The following is a 19,775-nucleotide window of genomic DNA, read 5'->3' as shown; positions in this document are numbered from 1 at the left end:
CGCAAAGATATATTGCGATATGAGAGACGGGGCCCAGCTTTACGTGAGTTGTCTCTTTGTTTACTTCCGGTAACCTTTCTCCCCTGTTTGACAAGCTGCCCTGCACAGATCACCGGGACACACCATGGCCCTTCTGTCATAATAGCCACAGACACCCTTTCTGAATCCGAATTTCGAAAACGGATATTGCTTTTCGTAGTTAATTGTACAGTAGAATTTGATGACCATGCATGAGTAAATAAGGCAGCCACGAAGGGCAGAGGTTTTGAACCACATTTGCCATAGGCCTAACCCGCATCAAGTTGTCACTAACCACACGTAGTCCGGTAACACAAGGACATGACTTGATGTAGGTGTGTCTGCCTGACAATGGAGTGACATGGATCCGTCAACCAAACAGAACCTAGATGTCATCCTGAAAACGTTTGTGTCTGGAGGTGAGTCCAGTGACAGGACCATGCAACTGATAATAATTTTAACAATCAAACTCGCAAAAAAACAAAATCTCAGACGAGACTTATATTATTATTATTATTAGTTACATGGTTTCTGTGGTCCAGTTTGTGAATGGATTGTTTCCTTTTACACAGTGAGAACCCAGGGGATCAAGTCACCACAGACATGTCTGAAAACGACCATGGAATCCAAAGTCAAAACTCACAATATAGGAAAATAGACAGGATTGTAGTTTGCCTGGTACAGCAAGTTTAGAGCTACCTGACCCCAGTTATGAGGCTCTTGTCCTACTGATCTCACATGCCTTTTCGATCCTAGTTGTGTTAGGGTAGGTTATCCCCAACTCTGTCCTTGGATCCACTTTCTTATCAAGCACCTGTTACAATCATGAAGATTTCCAATCAGACACCCATTCACTATTCATAGGGATATTCACTTTACCAGCACACATTTTCGGATTTCAATCGATTGAACCTGTCCTGGATTATAAACCCCGGCCCCTAGCTTCTGTTGTCGTTTCAGACGTTAGGGGGGACAACTGCTGGCTAGTCGCAATGGCGTCACAGTCGACGGATGTTTTTGCAGGGGCGATGAATTTGGTTTTGGATGTTTGGTTTTGTTTGTCAGAAATATAATAAGAGGAGTCTTATACATATTTTGGGTTATAAAATTATACACATGTTAGATGTAATGGTCCATAAGGAAGTCACCGTTGATATGAGTCCATTACTCACGTCAGGCAGGGCACAGATAAGTCAATAATACATTATTCATCCATGGGTTACAAATTAAATTTTGCTTTTTACATTCCATCATAATTTATGGAAACCATAAATGCAGGCACAAGCAAGTTGCGAGTTATGTGGATATCTATAAATGGATAGTCAACAGTTACATTGCCTCTGATGCTCTAAGTTCACCACATAACCTGAAATCAGAGAAGTTGCTTTTTTAATGAATATGAATAATAGAATAGTTAATAAAACCAAAAGCGGTAAAGTATTTCCACTCTCCGCCACAATGGGCATTTTTTTATGATTAATAAATCAGGGATGTATCTAGGTCTGCTCAGAGGTTGATATTCATCACCAGACCTGCAGCAGATGTCTGTCAAATTTCCTCCTTCAACACTTTCATCATGTGTTTGCTAAAATAACTCAGAATTTAAGGAAATTATAAGTTAGGAATTCCAAATATTTGACAAATCACTTTTTTCAAATTTGTTTGTCACTTAGTTTGAAACCTAGATTTAGATACAAATCCCTGATCACACTTTCAGAATATTGAACTGAATGAATTGCCAGTATTGTGACATCATGTATGTGACAACATTGGAGATGATCCAAGATAAAGTCAGCACATGTAGTTGTCATGGTTATTGCTAAACAACTAGATCCATCTTCCAGAAGAAGGAAGCCTGTGATGGCAAAATTATCTGAACAGAGGGTCTGCAGTACGCCCAATCTATAAACTTGCATAGAAATAGAAAGGACATCCAAGGGCTGAGGATAGAGTTGGGGGTAACCACCTTACCCTTAACACAACTACCCCAAGGGATCGAGATCTGTGGAGCATGAGCCACAGCCAGCAGCCTGAGCCAGTTAGCACTATTTAAGCTGTGCCTGGTAAATTGCATTGTTGCTGGGATGGCTATCTCACCACTGTTAACAAATTAATCAAATATAATCCATTGTAACTCATTGTAGATCTAATACTACACAACCAGTAGACATTGTAGATCTAATACTACACAACCAGTAGACATTGTAGATCTAATACTACACAACCAGTAGACATTGTAGATCTAATACTACACAACCAGTAGACATTGTAGATCTAATACTACACAACCAGTAGACATTGTAGATCTAATACTACACAACCAGTAAACATTGTAGATCTAATACTACACAACCAGTAGACACTGTAGATCTAATACTACACAACCAGTAGACACTGTAGATCTAATACTACACAACCAGTAGACATTGTAGATCTAATACTACACAACCAGTAGACACTGTAGATCTAATACTACACAACCAGTAGACATTGTAGATCTAATACTACACAACCAGTAGACACTGTAGATCTAATACTACACAACCAGTAGACATTGTAGATCTAATACTACACAACCAGTAGACATTGTAGATCTAATACTACACAACCAGTAGACACTGTAGATCTAATACTACACAACCAGTAGACATTGTAGATCTAATACTACACAACCAGTAGACATTGTAGATCTAATACTACACAACCAGTAGACATTGTAGATCTAATACTACACAACCAGTAGACATTGTTGATCTAATACTACACAACCAGTAGACACTGTAGATCCAATACTACATAACCAGCTGAATAACGGACATGGTACAGAATATATACCTCCACCTACTATGTTTTTTCTGTACCATGTTAATGTTTCACCCTTGCTTGACAACACTATAAGGATCGATACCGAAACGTCGCCATTACAGAAGTTGTTATCCATAAATTGTGTCTACTTTGGCCTCCCCCTTAGTAGTATAACAAGCCAAGCGATGTCAAATCTAACGGAAATGTTACTATACCTAGTCATCTATCACTGACATAATCGTGATAATCCGGCATGTAGGTTTGTTTTATTTCCGAAACAGGACTTGCAGGATGTTGTGCGAAGACCACAGTGGCGCCTCTGGACAGAGTGAAGATTCTGCTGCAGGCCCACAACAAGCACTACAAACATCTAGGTGAGTGGACAGATGGCACGTTGACTGAAACACTGTAGATTCTGAGGCAGGCCCACAGCAAGCACTACAAACATCTAGGTGAGTGGACAGATGGCACGTTGACTGAAACACTGTAGATTCTGCTGCAGGCCCACAGCAAGCACTACAAAGATCTAGGTGAGTGGACAGATGGCACGTTGACTGAAACACTGTAGTTTGGGAAGCTACTTCATCATGTGGACGTTCTAGATTGTGCATCATGCATTATACTGCAACATATGCTGGTATTGCAGCATTGTGATATATACTCTCACTGGTGCTTGGTTGGGTCTTTGGGACATGACACAAACATGAAGGACCCTCAGGCATAACTTGTGATTTGAGTAATTTTCATTGGTCCTGATAAGGATAAGTGATGTTGACACTATCAACCACTAGGTGGCCTGGTTGCTGTGAACGACCTTTAAATAAACATGAAACACCGCTGACTCACTCATTCTCATCCTTGATTACCCAGGGTATCATGACTCCAGTTTAATATGGTAAATACACTGGTCCCATTCACCACTTCATTTAAGAAGTGATGTTACAATCTCAATCCCTCATCACTTACTTTGCACAGAATTTCTCTTGCTCATGAGTGCAAATTGATTGGATGGCTATTTTTAGAGTCATGTAATTTAAGTTGGGCTCAAAACAGCACAGTTATATTGTCTGGGTATTTATCTGAATAGAATGGATACATAATAATACACTGGATGATCCATGATGTGTCACTCCTGTATATATCATGGCTAGCAACTCTGATGTTTCCTCTGCCAGGTGTGTTTTCCACGCTGAAGCAGGTGGTCCACAAGGAAGGCTTCGCCGGACTCTACAAGGGCAATGGTGTCCAGATGCTGAGAATATTTCCTTATGCAGCCATTCAGTACATGTCATATGAGCAGTATAAGAAGGTGAGCTATGTCCTTGGTTGATTGTTTGATTGATTGTTTTGTAACACCACACTCAGCAATATTCCAGCTGTATGATAATCAAGTCTGGCCCAGACAAGCCAGTGATTAACATCATGGGCATCGATCTACGCAATTGGGATATGATGACATGCATCTAGACCAGACAAGCCAGTGATTGACATCACTGACATGCCAAGTCTGTGAGCCTGACCATCCAATCCAAAGAACAAATTCTTACCTGGATCTTCACGGGTGCTGTTTGACCGAATACAGTAAAGGAAGGAGGGCTAGGACGATACACAGACTGTGTGATCCAATGCTTATCTTGATACCTTGCTCATGATCCGATATGAGTCATGATACTTGCATGTGCTGTTGTCTGTGGTGCGTAAGCCCCACTGATGATTAAAAGATGGCAGTGTCAACTATGACTCAATGGATGAAAATATTTTGGTTCCACTACTGATGTTCACTATCAATTGGTGCTTGGTGTAACAGTTATGAAACCAAACTTTAAAGGTATGGATTGATATTATTCCTTAGTGTGCGACTGATTGAAAATATCGCGATCCACCGATGTATCAGTGTACTGTCCGACCACTGATAGGAAGGTGAGTTATTTCATTATACCTCGCCCAACAAACTTGGCGGGGGATATAGAAACATGCTCCGTCCGTCCGTCACATTTTGTTTCAGGAGCATAACTCAGAAACCGTTCAATAATTTTTCGTGAAACTTTGCAGGTTTGTCAGGTACATGCTGAACTGGTGCCTTTTGCTATTTAGAAATTTTAAAAACTTTTACTTTTTACGTTTCCATGGCAACAAGATGGACTAAGGTTCTAAACTCTTCTTTTTTTTACAATTTCCATGACAAGTTCCACCTCGGTTAAAAAAGGTTAGGGTTTGTTTAGATTTAATTATGTCATAATTTTGCAACATTGTCTCAGTGTCCTTAGAGGGTACACATTGCCTTGTGTCCTTAGGGGGTACACATTGCTTCGATGTCCTTAGGGGGTACACATTGCCTTGATGTCCTTAGATGGTACACATTGCCTTGATGTCCTTAGATGGTACACATTGCCTTGATGTCCTTTGATGGTACACATTGCCTTGATGTCCTTAGAGGGTACACATTGCCTTGATGTCCTTAGAGGGTACACATTGCCTTGATGTCCTAAGGGGGTACACATTGCCTTGATGTCCTTAGGGGGTATACCTTGCCTTGATGTCCTTACATGGTACACATTGCCTAGGTGTCCTTAGATGGTACACATTGCCTAGGTGTCTTTAGGGATTAAGAAACATTGATGCAATCACCTATGTTTTTCATGAATTTCCTACATACTTCTGATTTGATGATGCATGTAAATGTGTTCATGAAAGATTGTTTGACTTTTTCAGCTCATAAAGACATTTGCGATATCCCCTCATGTGGTGAAGCTGCTGTCTGGATCTCTAGCAGGTACCTCATTAGTCTCCATCCTTGATTGTCCAGTGTATTGTGGCCACATGCCATTAGGATAAATACTCTGAACCCATTGGCTCCCATGGGCTTGTGTTAAAGGTGTTGTGAAGGACACCATGTAAAGCTAGTCACCCAGTCAAATCCCACTGGTGGAGGGAGACAGACATCCTGACAGGTATGACCAAAGAGATGGAATGGGGATTCGCTTCCCAAATGAAAACTTTGGTGCCGGAGGAGTCATGGGTTTGCCATAATAGAGTGGAGATAAAAGGGGCGGGTCATTTATTACAGAGGGATGTCAGAGGTGTTTGATGCACTAATATGACCTTTCCCTAATGCTTGTCATACTTACTCTCCATGTCCTTTTAATTTTTTTCATGATCCTCATGATATGTGTATTATTGTTTACGACTGTCATATATTTTGTTGACCCTCCCTTGAATCCATTTGACCAATGCTTTGATAGATGCACATCATCGAATCCCAATTGCATAGATTGATGCTCATGATGTCAATCACTGGATTGTCTGGTCGACTCAACTATTTATGAACTGCTGTTATGTAGTCAGAACATTGCAGAGTGTGGTGATATACATCAAACAAACAAACTCTAGGTTTGGTCTTTTCCTCCCTGAGAGTATTGGTCCTTACATAGTGGAGAAGACACGCTCACAATGTTTTGGTAGACAGAGCATGCCCTGGGGAGAGGGAAAAACCAAGGGGGCGAAGCCCCCGCGGTTTAACAGTTTAACAGCGAAGCCCCCGCTGTTTTTCCTGACCCCCATGGCATGCTCTGTCTACAAAAACCGAGGGAAAGTGTTTTTCCATACTTATAAACCGAAAAAAGAAACTTAAAACAACATTTATCAACATTTTTATGTTTCGAACATACTTTCCATGAACCTTAGGAAATGAGCGTAAAATATCTGTTGCTGGCGTATCCAGTGTGGCTTATCAACACCTCTGTAGCCTCGTGGTACACTCACTGGGCGACAGATATGAAGGTTGAGAGTTCGATCCTCGGGAATATAAAGAAAACATTTGTCGTTTGAGTTTACATTTCATTACATGTTACAATCTGAACGGAAGTTACATTATATAAAATCCCTGGGATATCTTAGCAAATATGAAATCCCTATAAAATCCCTGGGATATTATATAAAATCCCAGGGACATTACAACGTCCCTGTTTATGAGCTTTAACCTGACTGGAAAGTAAAACCTCACAATAGGTTTTATTGCCTATAGAAAGAAGTCTCTTACTTAATAGCGATCCCAATGAATAGGTTTATAAATGAAGGTAACTGGCCTGTAAAACTGAATGATGGGTTATTATGATGACTGTTCCAACCTTCAGGTCTGACGTCTGTACTTTTCACCTATCCCCTGGATATGATCCGCGCCCGACTGGCGTTCCAGGTGAAGGGGGAACACATGTACCAGGGCCTGGTGGACACGTTCCGTTCAATCGTCAGTGCAGAGGGAGGCTTCAAGGCCCTGTACCGGGGAATCGTTCCTTCTGTCCTGGGAATGGCACCATATGCAGGTACGTACTGGTTGTGAGGGAAAGAAGGGATCATGTGATTACAGCTGCTGGATATGGTAGGTAGGTAGGTAACTGAGTATAGACTTGACTTGAGGCATATTACTTTTGAGTGAGTGAGTATTGTTTTATGCTGCTTTTAGCAATATTGCTGCAGTATCACGGCAGAGGACACCAGTAACGGGCTTCACACATTGTTCCCATGTGGGGAATCGAACCCGGATCTTTGGCGTGACGAGTGAACACTTTAACCATGGGGCTACCCCACCGCCCCTAATACTTTTGAGGAATCACATCAACAACCACAGACCTACATTAGATTCCCTTATGAAGGAGAAACGTACCGAATGTTGAGTACCCGCTACTTTGTAGTAGTCAGTATCTGGAAGTACTCACCATCCAGTATCAAGGTGCTTCTCATTCCTTTGTTTGTGATGCTGACCTGGAAACAATGACAGATTATGACTGTCGTCTTCTAGATGTGTGGTGGATAGTTTTGTGTATCAGGAACGCATTTGTGTTCACTGCACATTATCAGGAGTTCTCCTTAAAGCATGTTCATCTGGTCACATGTTCCAGATATTGTCCAATGAGAGACTATGTATCTGGTCACATGTTCCAGATATTGTCCAATGAGAGACTATGTATCTGGTCACATGTTCCAGATATTGTCCAGTGAGAGACTATGTATTATCTTTCAGGTCTGTCCTTCTATAGTTTTGAAACACTGAAGAACTTTTTCCTGGACAAGTTTCCGGATCACTTGGGTTCTCCATGCCCTGAGAATACCGGAGGTTTGGTTCTAACTCTTCCTGCAAAGCTTATCTGTGGTGGATTGGCAGGGGCTGTATCGCAGACTGTGGCGTAAGTACCTCTTTTCTCTTTGACTAGCAAAAGTAAATCCATATCTCAGACTATCGCCTAAGTAGATTAATATTTAAGACTGTAGCGTAAGTAGATCTGAATCTCAGACTGTAGCGTAAGTAGATCCATCTCAGACTGTAGCGTAAGTAGATCCATCTCAGACTGTAGCATAAGTAGATGCAACTGAAACTGCAGTGTAAGTAGATCCATATCTCAGACTACAGCGTAAGTAGATCCATTTCTCAGACTGTAGTGTAAGTAGATCCATATCCTACACTTCAGCGTAAGTAGATCCATTTCTCAGACTGTAGTGTAGGTAGATGCAACTGAGACTGCAGCGTAAGTGTAAGTAGATCCATATCTTAGACTGGAGCGTAAGTAGATCCATTTCTCAGACTGTAGTGTAGGTAGATGCAACTGATACTGCAGCGTAAGTAGATCCATATCTGAGACTTTAGCGTAAGTAGATCCATATCTCAGACTGGAGCGTAAGTAGATCCATTTCTCAGACTGTAGTGTAAGTAGATCGGTATCTCAGACTGTAGTGTAAGTAGATCCATATCTTAGACTGCAGCGTAAGTAGATCCATATCTCAGACTATAGCCTAAGAAGATCAATATTTAAGACTGTAAAGTAAATAGATCTATATCTCAGACTGTAGCGTAAGTAGATCAATATGTCAGACTGTAGCATAAGTAGATCTGTGATGAGACTGTAGTGTAAGTAGATCTGTGATGAGACTGTAGCATAAGTAGATCTGTATCAGACTGTAGCATAAGTAGATCTGTGATGAGACTGTAGCATAAGTAGATCTGTATCAGACTGTGGCATAAGTAGATCTGTATCAGACTGTGGCGTAAGTAGATCTGTATCAGACTATAGCATAAGTAGATCTGTGATGAGACTGTTGTGTAAGTAGATCTGTATCTCAGACTTTAGCGTAAGTAGATCCATATCTCAGACTGGAGCGTAAGTAGATCCATTTCTCAGACTGTAGTGTAAGTAGATCGGTATCTCAGACTGTAGTGTAAGTAGATCCATATCTTAGACTGCAGCGTAAGTAGATCCATATCTCAGACTATAGCCTAAGAAGATCAATATTTAAGACTGTAAAGTAAGTAGATCTATATCTCAGACTGTAGCGTAAGTAGATCAATATGTCAGACTGTAGCATAAGTAGATCTGTGATGACACTGTAGTGTAAGTAGATCTGTGATGAGACTGTAGCATAAGTAGATCTGTATCAGACTGTAGCATAAGTAGATCTGTGATGAGACTGTAGCATAAGTAGATCTGTATCAGACTGTGGCATAAGTAGATCTGTATCAGACTGTGGCGTAAGTAGATCTGTATCAGACTATAGCATAAGTAGATCTGTGATGAGACTGTTGTGTAAGTAGATCTGTATCAGACTGTGGCGTAAGTAGATCTGTATCAGACTATAGCATAAGTAGATCTGTGATGAGACTGTTGTGTAAGTAGATCTGTATCAGACTGTGGCGTAAGTAGATCTGTATCAGACTGTAGCATAAGTAGATCTGTGATGAGACTGTAGTGTAAGTAGATCTGTGAAGAGACTGTAGTGTAAGTAGATCTGTATCAGAGTGTAGCATAAGTAGATCTGTGAAGAGACTGTAGTGTAAGTAGATCTGTATCAGAGTGTAGCATAAGTAGATCTGTGAAGAGACTGTTGTGTAAGTAGATCTGTATCAGACTGTGGCGTAAGTAGATCTGTATCAGACTGTGGCGTACGTAGATCTGTGATGAGACTGTAGCGTACGTAGATCTGTGATGAGACTGTAGCATAAGTAGATCTGTATCAGACTGTGGCGTAAGTAGATCCATCTCAGACTGTAGCGTACGTAGATCTGTGATGAGACTGTAGCAAAAATAGATCTGTATCAGACTGTAGCGTAAGTAGATCTGTAGCAAACTGTAGTGTACATAGATCCATATCTCAGACTGTAGTGTACGTAGATTCATATCTCAGACTGTAGTGTACGTAGATTCATATCTCAGACTGTAGGGTACGTAGAGCCATATCTCAGACTGTAGCGTAAGTAGATCCATATCTCAGACTGGAGCGTACGTAGAGCCATATCTCAGACTGTAGCGTACGTAGAGCCATATCTCAGACTGTAGTGTACGTAGAGCCATATCTCAGACTGTAGCGTACGTAGATCTGTGACGAGACTGCCCTTTGTTGACTCGGGATGTACACAGCTGTTTCAACTCTTTCTCAACAGAGAACTGACACACATTGTAACCATGGTAACAGGTAGGATTTAAGCTGACACAAATGAAGAGTTTAAATTTATTGGTTGTCCGACAGTGGTATGGAACTCAGTGACTGTCTGGGAATATGACTGTGTCAGTTACTTGTGTATGTGTTGATACTGCTTGGTTGTGAGTCAGTGTTGTTTTCATTGGTGTGTTGCAGCTACCCTCTGGATGTCGTCCGGCGACGTCTGCAGGTGTCCATCATGCTGCCGGACTCGCACAAGTACAACAGGTAGACACATTTCCACACCTGACTCGCACAAGTACAACAGGTAGACACATTTCCACACCTGATTCACACAGGTACAACTAGTAGACACGTTTCCACACCTGACTCACACAGTTACAACAGGTAGACACATTTCCACACCTGACTCACACAGGTGCAACAGGTAGACACATTTCCACACCTGACTCGCACAGGTACAACAGGTAGACACATTTCCACACCTGACTCACACAGGTACAACAGGTAGACACATTTCCACACCTGACTCGCACAGGTACAACTAGTAGACACGTTTCCACACCTGACTCACACAGGTACAACAGGTAGACACATTTCCACACCTGACTCACACAGGTACAACAGGTAGACACATTTCCACACCTGACTCGCACAGGTACAACAGGTAGACACATTTCCACACCTGACTCACACAGGTACAAAAGGTAGACACATTTCCACACCTGACTCGCACAGGTACAACAGGTAGACACATTTCCACGCCTGACTCACACAGGTACAACTAGTAGACACATTTCCACACCTGACTCGCACAGGTACAACAGGTAGACACATTTCCACACCTGACTCACACAGGTACAACAGGTAGACACATTTCCACACCTGACTCACACAGGTACAACAGGTAGACACATTTCCACACCTGACTCGCACAAGTACAACAGGTTGACACATTTCCACACCTGACTCGCACAGTTACAACAGGTAGACACATTTCCACACCTGATTCACACAGGTACAACAGGTAGACACATTTCCACACCTGACTCACACAGTTACAACAGGTAGACACATTTCCACACCTGATTCACACAGGTACAACAGGTAGACACATTTCCACACCTGACTCACACAGTTACAACAGGTTGACACATTTCCACACCTGACTCACACAGGTACAACAGGTAGACACATTTCCACACCTGACTCACACAGTTACAACAGGTAGACACATTTCCACACCTGACTCACACAGTTACAACAGGTAGACACATTTCAACACCTGACTCACACAGGTACAACTAGTAGACACATTTCCACACCTGACTCACACAGTTACAACAGGTAGACACATTTCCACACCTGACTCACACAGGTACAACTAGTAGACACATTTCCACACCTGACTCACACAGTTACAACAGGTAGACACATTTCCACACCTGACTCACACAGGTACAACTAGTAGACACATTTCCACACCTGACTCACACAGTTACAACAGGTAGACACATTTCCACACCTGACTCACACAGGTACAACTAGTAGACACATTTCCACACCTGACTCACACAGTTACAACAGGTAGACACATTTCCACACCTGACTCACACAGGTACAACAGGTAGACACATTTCCACACCTGACTCACACAGGTACAACAGGTAGACACATTCCATTCTTGACTGTGTCAGTATACCAGTAAATAGTCCAACTCAAGGCATGACATGTGTTTCAGCGGCTGGCCCAACACGCTGTACATCGTATACAAGGAGAATGGCATCTGGCATGGCCTGTACCGCGGTCTGACAGTCAACTACCTGAGAGTGATGCCCATGGTGGCTGTGTCATTCAGTACATACGAGACGGCCAAGAAGATGTTCGGCCTGGATACAGGAGCAGACAGGTGATGTTGGCGGTGCAGGGAGGCCGCGCAGGGAGGCGGTGCACGGAGGCCGCGCGGACTGCTGACTGGGCTAGACGGGTCGCTCGCCGAGGCTGTAATATGTCTGAACAAAGGTACCTTGATATAGGCCGTGACACGTCCGTACTGGGGTCCCTTCATATAGGCCGTGACACGTCCGTACAGGGGTACCTCGATATCGGCCGTGACACGTCGGTACAGGGGTACCTTGATATAGGCCGTGACACGTCTGTTCAGGGGTCCCTTCATATAGGCCGTGACACATCCGTACAGGGGTACCTTGATATAGGCCGTGACACGTCCGTACAGGGGTACCTTGATATAGGCAGTGACACGTCCGTACAGGGGTCCCTTGATACAGCCTGTGACACGTCCGTACAGGGGTACCTCGATATCGGCTGTGATGCGTCCGTTCAGGGGTGCCTCAATATCGGCCGTGAATCGTCTGTACGAGTTCCATTTCAATAAGTGGGGACTGATTTAAGGAACGCTCAGGGACGAACAAACTGATTTGTGAATGGTTACTGAAAGTATTTTATCAAGGGACGAAGAAATAGTTAGTGAAGGAGAAACAGCTGCTCCAGAATGCAGATGTATTTAAGGATTCATAGATTCAAAGACTGAAAGATTCAGGGATTCATATCCTTACATTAATAGCTCTGAATTGCACTGTGCATCATGGGCACACTGTCTGAGTAACTGTTGTCAGCTACTGTCTCAGCAAGGTCTGGAACTGTTGTCAGCTACTGTCTCAGCAAGGTCTGGAACTGTTGTCAGCTACTGTCTCAGCAAGGTCTGGAACTGTTGTCAGCTACTGTCTCAGCAAGGTCTGGAACTGTTGTCAGCTACTGTCTCAGCAAGGTCTGGAACTGTTGTCAGCTACTGTCTCAGCAAGGTCTGGAACTGTTGTCAGCTACTGTCTCAGCAAGGTCTGGAACTGTTGTCAGCTACTGTCTCAGCAAGGTCTGGAACTGTTGTCAGCTACTGTCTCAGCAAGGTCTGGAACTGTTGTCAGCTACTGTCTCAGCAAGGTCTGGAACTGTTGTCAGCTACTGTCTCAGCAAGGTCTGGAACTGTTGTCAGCTACTGTCTCAGCAAGGTCTGGAACTGTTGTCAGCTACTGTCTCAGCAAGGTCTGGAACTGTTGTCAGCTACTGTCTCAGCAAGGTCTGGAACTGTTGTCAGCTACTGTCTCAGCAAGGTCTGGAACTGTTGTCAGCTACTGTCTCAGCAAGGTCTGGAACTGTTGTCAGCTACTGTCTCAGCAAGGTCTGGAACTGTTGTCAGCTACTGTCTCAGCAAGGTCTGGAACTGTTGTCAGCTACTGTCTCAGCAAGGTCTGGAACTGTTGTCAGCTACTGTCTCAGCAACGTCTGGAACCTGCTTAGTTTGGAGAACAGTTTTAGAAATATTGTCAGCTGTGACATATTGCTGAAACAAGGGGAGGACCATCCGATTCTTTCATATTACTATAGTTAAACTGTCATGGTATTGGGTAGTGTAGGATTGTGGTTGTGGTTGCTTTGACTACAACCTACAACTACTGCTGTATGTCACTGTATAGATTATCCTATGTTAATATCACGAACATGTTAATCAAATCTAACAATACAAATTTCCTACATAATGGTAGGCTTTTGGATAAACTGTATGGAAACATGGTTACTTGCATGTCTCTTTGAGTGTGTACCTGGCTGAGTAGAGTTGTTGGTTGTGATACATTGTTGCCAGATATTGGTTTTTAAGTGATGGGAATGTCAGTATTGTGATATATTGGTTTGTAAAATTATTGTTTTGGTAAAAGTTTTAATAGTTTTTAGTCTTTTCCAATATTGTATACTTGTTTGCATTTATCAAGTAATATTTTATGAAACAGATGACCTGATTTTGTGTTTATTTATTATTTGTGAATTTGGTACTGTTGATGTTAATAATAGCTACAAAGGCAAAAATATGTTCCTTGCATTATTACATATCAGTGTGTGCCTGTTTATTAACTTATTGAGGAGAAAAACTTGAAAACAGAAAAGTACGGCAAACTGTTTGATGGTAGTAGGGTGAGGTCAACTTTTTTCTGGAATAAATTAATTTTCACTAGTGCTATGTCACATGACATTTCTGTGGGTCATTGCTGGTACTTTGTGAACAGCTGGAATGTCAGCCCAGAAGCAGTTCTTAACAAGGTGCAATCCAAGCACGTTTGATTCAAGTTGTTCCAATGAACTATCTCTGCCAGGTAACATGTATATATGAAGCAGTATACTTGAAGCAGTATACTTATGTGAGTATTCTTGAAGCAGTATACTTAAATCAGTATACTTGAAGCAGTATACTTAAATCTGTTTACTTGAAGCAGTATACCTAAATCAGTATACTTAAAGCAGTATACCTAAATCAGTGTACTTGAAGCAGTATACTTAAATCTCTTTACTTGAAGCAGTATACCTAAATCAGTATACTTGAAGCAGTATACCTAAATCAGTATACTTGAAGCAGTATACCTAAATCAGTATACTTGAAGCAGTATACCTAAATCAGTATACTTGAAGCAGTATCCTAAATCAGTATACTTGAAGCAGTATACCTAAATCAGTATATTTGAAGCAGTATACTTAAATCAGTATACTTGAAGCAGTATACTTAAATCTGTTACATGAAGCAGTATACCTAAATCAGTATACTTGATGCAGTATACCTAAATCAGTATACTTAAAGCAGTATACCTAAATCAGTATACTTCAAGCAGTATACCTAAATCAGTATACTTGAAGCAGTATACCTAAATCAGTATACTTGAAGCAGTATACTTGAAGCAGTATACTTAAATCTGTTTACTTGAAGCAGTATAACCAAAATCAGTATAGTTAAAGCAGTATACCTAAATCAGTATACTTGAAGCAGTCTACCTAAATCAGTATACTTGAAGCAGTATACCTAAATCAGTATACTTGAAGCAGTATACCTAAATCAGTATATTTGAAGCAGTATAGTTGACAGGGACAACAACCTCTAAGCTTCACATCTAGACCTCTGAGCACAGTGCACCTTTAAGTGACTGATGGCATGATCTTTACCTGTCGTGTGAATATTTTATCTGTCATGTCAATACTTTACCTGTCATGTCAATACTTTAGGTGTAAATACTTTACCTATCGTGTCAATACTTTACCTGTTGAGTGAATACTTTTCCTGTCATGTCAATACTTTACCTGTCATGTCAATACTTTACCTGTCATGTCAATACTTTACCTGTCATGTCAATACTTTCCCTTTCATTTCAAGGAATAGGAAAGAGAAGAACCAAATATGAAGTTCCAAGGCATCAGACACTTTACAAAACACTAATCGCATCATTGTAGTCTGTTATCAAAATGAATTGCCACACCTGCTTTAGTGCTGTTTAAGTATTACCATACAAGAAGCTGTATTTCAAAAGATAAACGTGATATCAGCATTACCATCCTGGATTAGGAGAGACCTGCTTTCATGTCAGTACGTTCCAGAACACTTCTTTGAGAGGCATTTAGAAGTTGGAGCACTAAGTAACGACAAGATTCTTTTGTAATGAGGAAGTTGTTCATCCTTATATGTTATCCATACTTAACACCTTCCAGCATCGGTTCAATTTGAAGTAAGTTAGCATCAGCAGCCAGTGTCCTCCTCACTCATTGGAGAAATGTATACTACTCAAAGAAAGTTAAGGATCACCCGATTCATTCGTATCACTATAGTTAATCTGTTATGGAATGATAGTATTTTTGCAAGAGTTTATTCATGTTTTCAGTCCAGTTTATGACCTTTTAATTTTCGTTTGCAGATGTAAAAAATGTTTATTATGACTGAGATATTTGGGTGATGGATTGTGAGGCTGCTCTCTGGTTGTCATGGAGTCCTGTGTGAAAGCTGGTTATCACTTGCAGACAGACACACCTTTACTCCCTGTTGTGCAGTGGCTGTGCAGTGTTGTCTCATCCTAGCTTTACGATCATGTTTTAATGTAGCCTTATTCATAATTTAACTCACTTTCTAAAGAATTAAGGGGGCATGGGTGGCCCAGTCGTCTATGGCGATGCGTTTCGCTGTGCAGAGTTGCGTCCCTTGGGCACGCCAGAAACCTATGATTGTGGGTTTGAATCCCGGTTCGCCCCGATTATGTTTCTAGGTTTGTCAGCACCATAACCATGCTTGTGGGTTTCACCGAAGTGGTAAACGTCCAAGACCCCCATCACTTCGGGCTTTCCTCCCACATTAAGCTGACACGCCGCAATATAACTGGAATACTGTTAAAAGTGGTGTTAAACTCAACTCACTCACTCTAAAGAGTTATCTCAGATTTATGGAAGTAAGATTTAATCTTTTTCTGGGTTTATAACTCATTTTAATTTAGCTATTTTTAGGCTTCTATTCTTAATCACTTTGTTTACTTTTCCCCCCAAAAACATAAGTTGAATTGTTAAATTAAGTCAATTTTAAGAACATTTTTTTAGAATGATCTCATACCTTTCTATTTGGATTTTTTAATCTTTTCTCAGGACTGATTAGGTAATGGTTTCCATGGAAAATGAGTTTTTATTTCCCAAGAACTGTATACGTACCCACTGCAAAAAAACATGTGACCATAGACACATGTAGAGAAGCATGAACCTTGAAGAAGAGAAGTTTCCAATGTGTACCACTTAATGACAAAATTAACAATCACAGTTGCCACAGAGAGTCTATATTCTTGTCACGACATCCACGTTAGTCCTGCACAAGACAAATGATGCATCTCGAGTCGTGGATCTGTGACATCACATGTGATGCAATCATGAGCATTGGTTCACACAACATGACTGTATGCTCATTTGTGCATCAACCAATCTAATGTCTCTTGAATATGAGTAGTTCTTCATATATTAACCAACATGTATGGTGTATATATTATCAGATGCCTTGCTTTAGTTGTATGTGAATCTTGTCTTCCCTTCACAAGACATACAACTGGTTGACTTTAATGCTTGTATTGATCAAATGAGCATCAACATAATTTCAAGAATATTTCATGTGTTGAGTGAAATATGTTTCTCTTATTGAGTGACAGGGGTAAGAATAGATGTTTTTAGAGGGGTGTAGCTACAAGTGAAAATATCTCCTTTCCCCAATCACTTGATGAGAGAAACATGATATTTCACGAGACACATGGAACATCCTATTTATTATATACTTTTGTGTAGTCTTCCAGAAAATTAATTATTTCTTTACAAATGTAAAACCTTGAAACATTAAATTCTCCCAACCTCACCTGCTGGGACGGTTCACCATGCCTTGTAATTGCGACTTAAAAAGAAGTTCCGAGTATGCAATATCTTAGAAAATATAAACAAAAGTAATAAAAAATATTTGAGGTCACTGCAATTCTTCATCATACATTTTGATATGATTATGTACAAAATTCAACTTAAAAAATAAAGCTACGAGAGCGCTGTTGGAAGTGTAGGAATACACGCTAGTCAAGTAACATAAATGGTGCTTTGACGAGTTAAATGATAAATTTACAGTTTATAACAAAACATTTTTGAAAAATAACAAACGGCAAGAAGCAATATTAACTTCATAAATGACCATCTGTCTTTGTTTTTCCTTGTCAATGTGGAACTGACGTGAAAAGGAAGTCAACAGTTTGTGAAGAGTCCAGGCACTTACAATAAAGGGAGACAATTTACAGGGAGTTAACTCTTGTAAGACAATAGTTCAGTCAGAGTCTTATGTTGACTGCAATGAAAATGTCACTTTTCTCAACTTCAGAAACGCAGTCTTTCACACAAAAGTATATAATAAAATAATTTATTCACCTTGCCTGATTTGTGTCTTGATCTTGAATGTAAGCAATGTGGAACTGTACTGGTGTGCCCTTGTGTGATTGTTCCTTCCACCTCCCCCTGCAGGCAGGGCTGTTGCAGTATAGTTCATCTATGTTTGAGTGAAGTTCTCATTTAAACAAGTGTAATTTTACTCTAGATTTCTACTGCTCTGTATGCTTTTTATTACATATTCGTATAACATTCATATACAAGTATCTTAATTTGGTGTGGCTTTAATAAATGGAAGCAGTAGTCGTTTTGACTAAAGAGAAAACACACTTTTTTTAGTTACATACCTTTGTATTTGCTTCATAAGCCATCAATCAAATGTTGCTCTGTGACTTCAGTGCTCTTGTTGTATGTAGCAAGGTACTGAGCTTGTCCTCAAAAGTATTTTCAGCTGTAACAAGCACAATACAGCAAGTGTTTGTGAATGTCATCAGATTGAGAAACATGGCAGCCTGAGTGTATGATTCCTGGCAATAGGAAGCGAGGCTGCTCATGTAGACAGGTCACTTTGACCAACCACTTCAAGAGCAAACATTTATGATGAACTAGTTTACTGAACAATACAAATAAATCATGAATATTTTTGGTGATTTTTTTGCAGTGTAGATTGAGTTTCTCTAAATGTGTACGGCATAAAAACATATTTCATGATCCCTAACTTTTTTTATTTGGTATATTTTGAACTGCCTTTATGAACTGGTCAAGTTTGCGTAAGTTTTAGAAAGTTCTTGTGACAAGAAAAACTTACTTGATCACTGAGTATAAAAAGAACAAATAATTTGTCAGATATCTGTTTTTGTTATTTGTCCTTTGTTTCTGCTATTTACAACACTGCTTCATCTGTCGCATATTATAGCGAATTACAGTACCTTACCTTTTCCACATCGTGAAGTGTGTTTGCTTCATTTCTGCGGTGAAGTTGGTCACCTGGAGACCAACCACTTGATCTTTATGGGAAGCCAGGCTTCTAGATCATGTAGATCATTACATGTATATGTATTAAGTTCTTCGCAACTTTCACTTTCATTGCCCTTGACAAGTATGTTTCAGCTGTATTAAATGTACCACAATTAATTATTCCAATGTTGCACAGGCCATGTCTCAGAAAGAATCTCAGCTCCAGCGCCCCAGGGAGATAATGGTTGGTCCTAGATGGTGTGTTGTAGCTGGTGTATAAAGTGTATGTCTCAGTAAACAGTGTGTTGTAGCTGGTATATAAACAGTGTGTGTCTCAGTAAACAGTGTGCTGGAGCTGGTGTATAAACAGTGTATTTCCCAGTAAACAGTGTGCTGGAGCTGGTGTATAAAGTGTATGTCCCAGTAAACAGTGTGTTGTAGCTGGTGTATAAACATAGTATGTCCCAGTAAACAGTGTGCCGTAGCTGGTGTATAAACAGTGTATGTCCCAGTGAACAGTGTGCTGTAGCTGGTGTATAAACAGTGTATGTCCCAGTGAACAGTGTGCTGTAGCTGGTGTATAAACAGTGTATGTCCCAGTGAACAGTGTGCTGGAGCTGGTGTATAAAGTGTATGTCCCAGTGAACAGTGTGCTGGAGCTGGTGTATAAAGTGTATGTCCCAGTAAACAGTGTGGTGGAGCTGATGTATAAAGTGTATGTCCCAGTGAACAGTGTATGTCCCAGTGAACAGTGTGCTGTAGGTGGTGTATAAACAGTGTATGTCCCAGTGAACAGTGTGTTGTAGCTGGTGTATAAACAGTGTATGTCCCAGTGAACAGTGTGTTGTAGC

At 40.8% G+C, this 19,775-nt stretch overlaps 1 protein-coding gene across 3 annotated transcripts; it reads left to right on the top strand.

Annotated features, from left to right (window-relative positions):
- Window positions 1–136: 136 nt before the first annotated feature.
- Window positions 137–19,193, top strand: LOC139469411 (solute carrier family 25 member 16-like). 3 transcript variants are annotated; one of them, XR_011653729.1, is made up of 9 exons: window positions 137–437; window positions 3,105–3,197; window positions 3,999–4,132; window positions 5,536–5,596; window positions 6,957–7,145; window positions 7,844–8,006; window positions 10,447–10,518; window positions 11,993–12,273; window positions 15,461–19,193. XR_011653729.1 is itself a non-coding variant. In XM_071251574.1 (8 exons), the coding sequence occupies exons 1-8, from the start codon at window positions 380–382 to the stop codon at window positions 12,162–12,164; spliced, it is 942 nt and encodes a 313-aa protein (XP_071107675.1). In that variant the 5' UTR covers window positions 137–379; the 3' UTR covers window positions 12,165–19,193. The 3 variants fall into 3 exon arrangements, 2 of the variants coding, with proteins under 2 accessions (XP_071107675.1, XP_071107677.1); XM_071251574.1 differs by having other exon boundaries at window positions 11,993–19,193; XM_071251576.1 differs by lacking the exons at window positions 137–437; window positions 3,105–3,197 and adding an exon at window positions 3,240–3,275 and having other exon boundaries at window positions 11,993–19,193.
- Window positions 19,194–19,775: the final 582 nt, after the last annotated feature.

The sequence above is a fragment of the Haliotis cracherodii genome, unplaced genomic scaffold, assembly GCF_022045235.1.
Source record: "Haliotis cracherodii isolate W230 unplaced genomic scaffold, xgHalCrac1.p SCAF_2, whole genome shotgun sequence".
Lineage (NCBI taxonomy): Eukaryota > Metazoa > Mollusca > Gastropoda > Lepetellida > Haliotidae > Haliotis > Haliotis cracherodii.
Note: the sequence above shows the minus strand (reverse complement) of the source record. Positions and strands in the feature narration are given on the sequence as shown.

Excerpts from the sequence above, each read along its gene's own strand:
- LOC139469411 (XM_071251574.1), top strand. The coding sequence starts at position 380 with ATGGATCCGTCAACCAAACAGAACCTAGATGTCATCCTGAAAACGTTT. Across the intron at positions 3,198-3,998 it reads CAAGCACTACAAACATCTAG|GTGTGTTTTCCACGCTGAAG; the intron begins GTGAGTGGACAG and ends TTCCTCTGCCAG. Across the intron at positions 8,007-10,446 it reads GCTGTATCGCAGACTGTGGC|CTACCCTCTGGATGTCGTCC; the intron begins GTAAGTACCTCT and ends GGTGTGTTGCAG.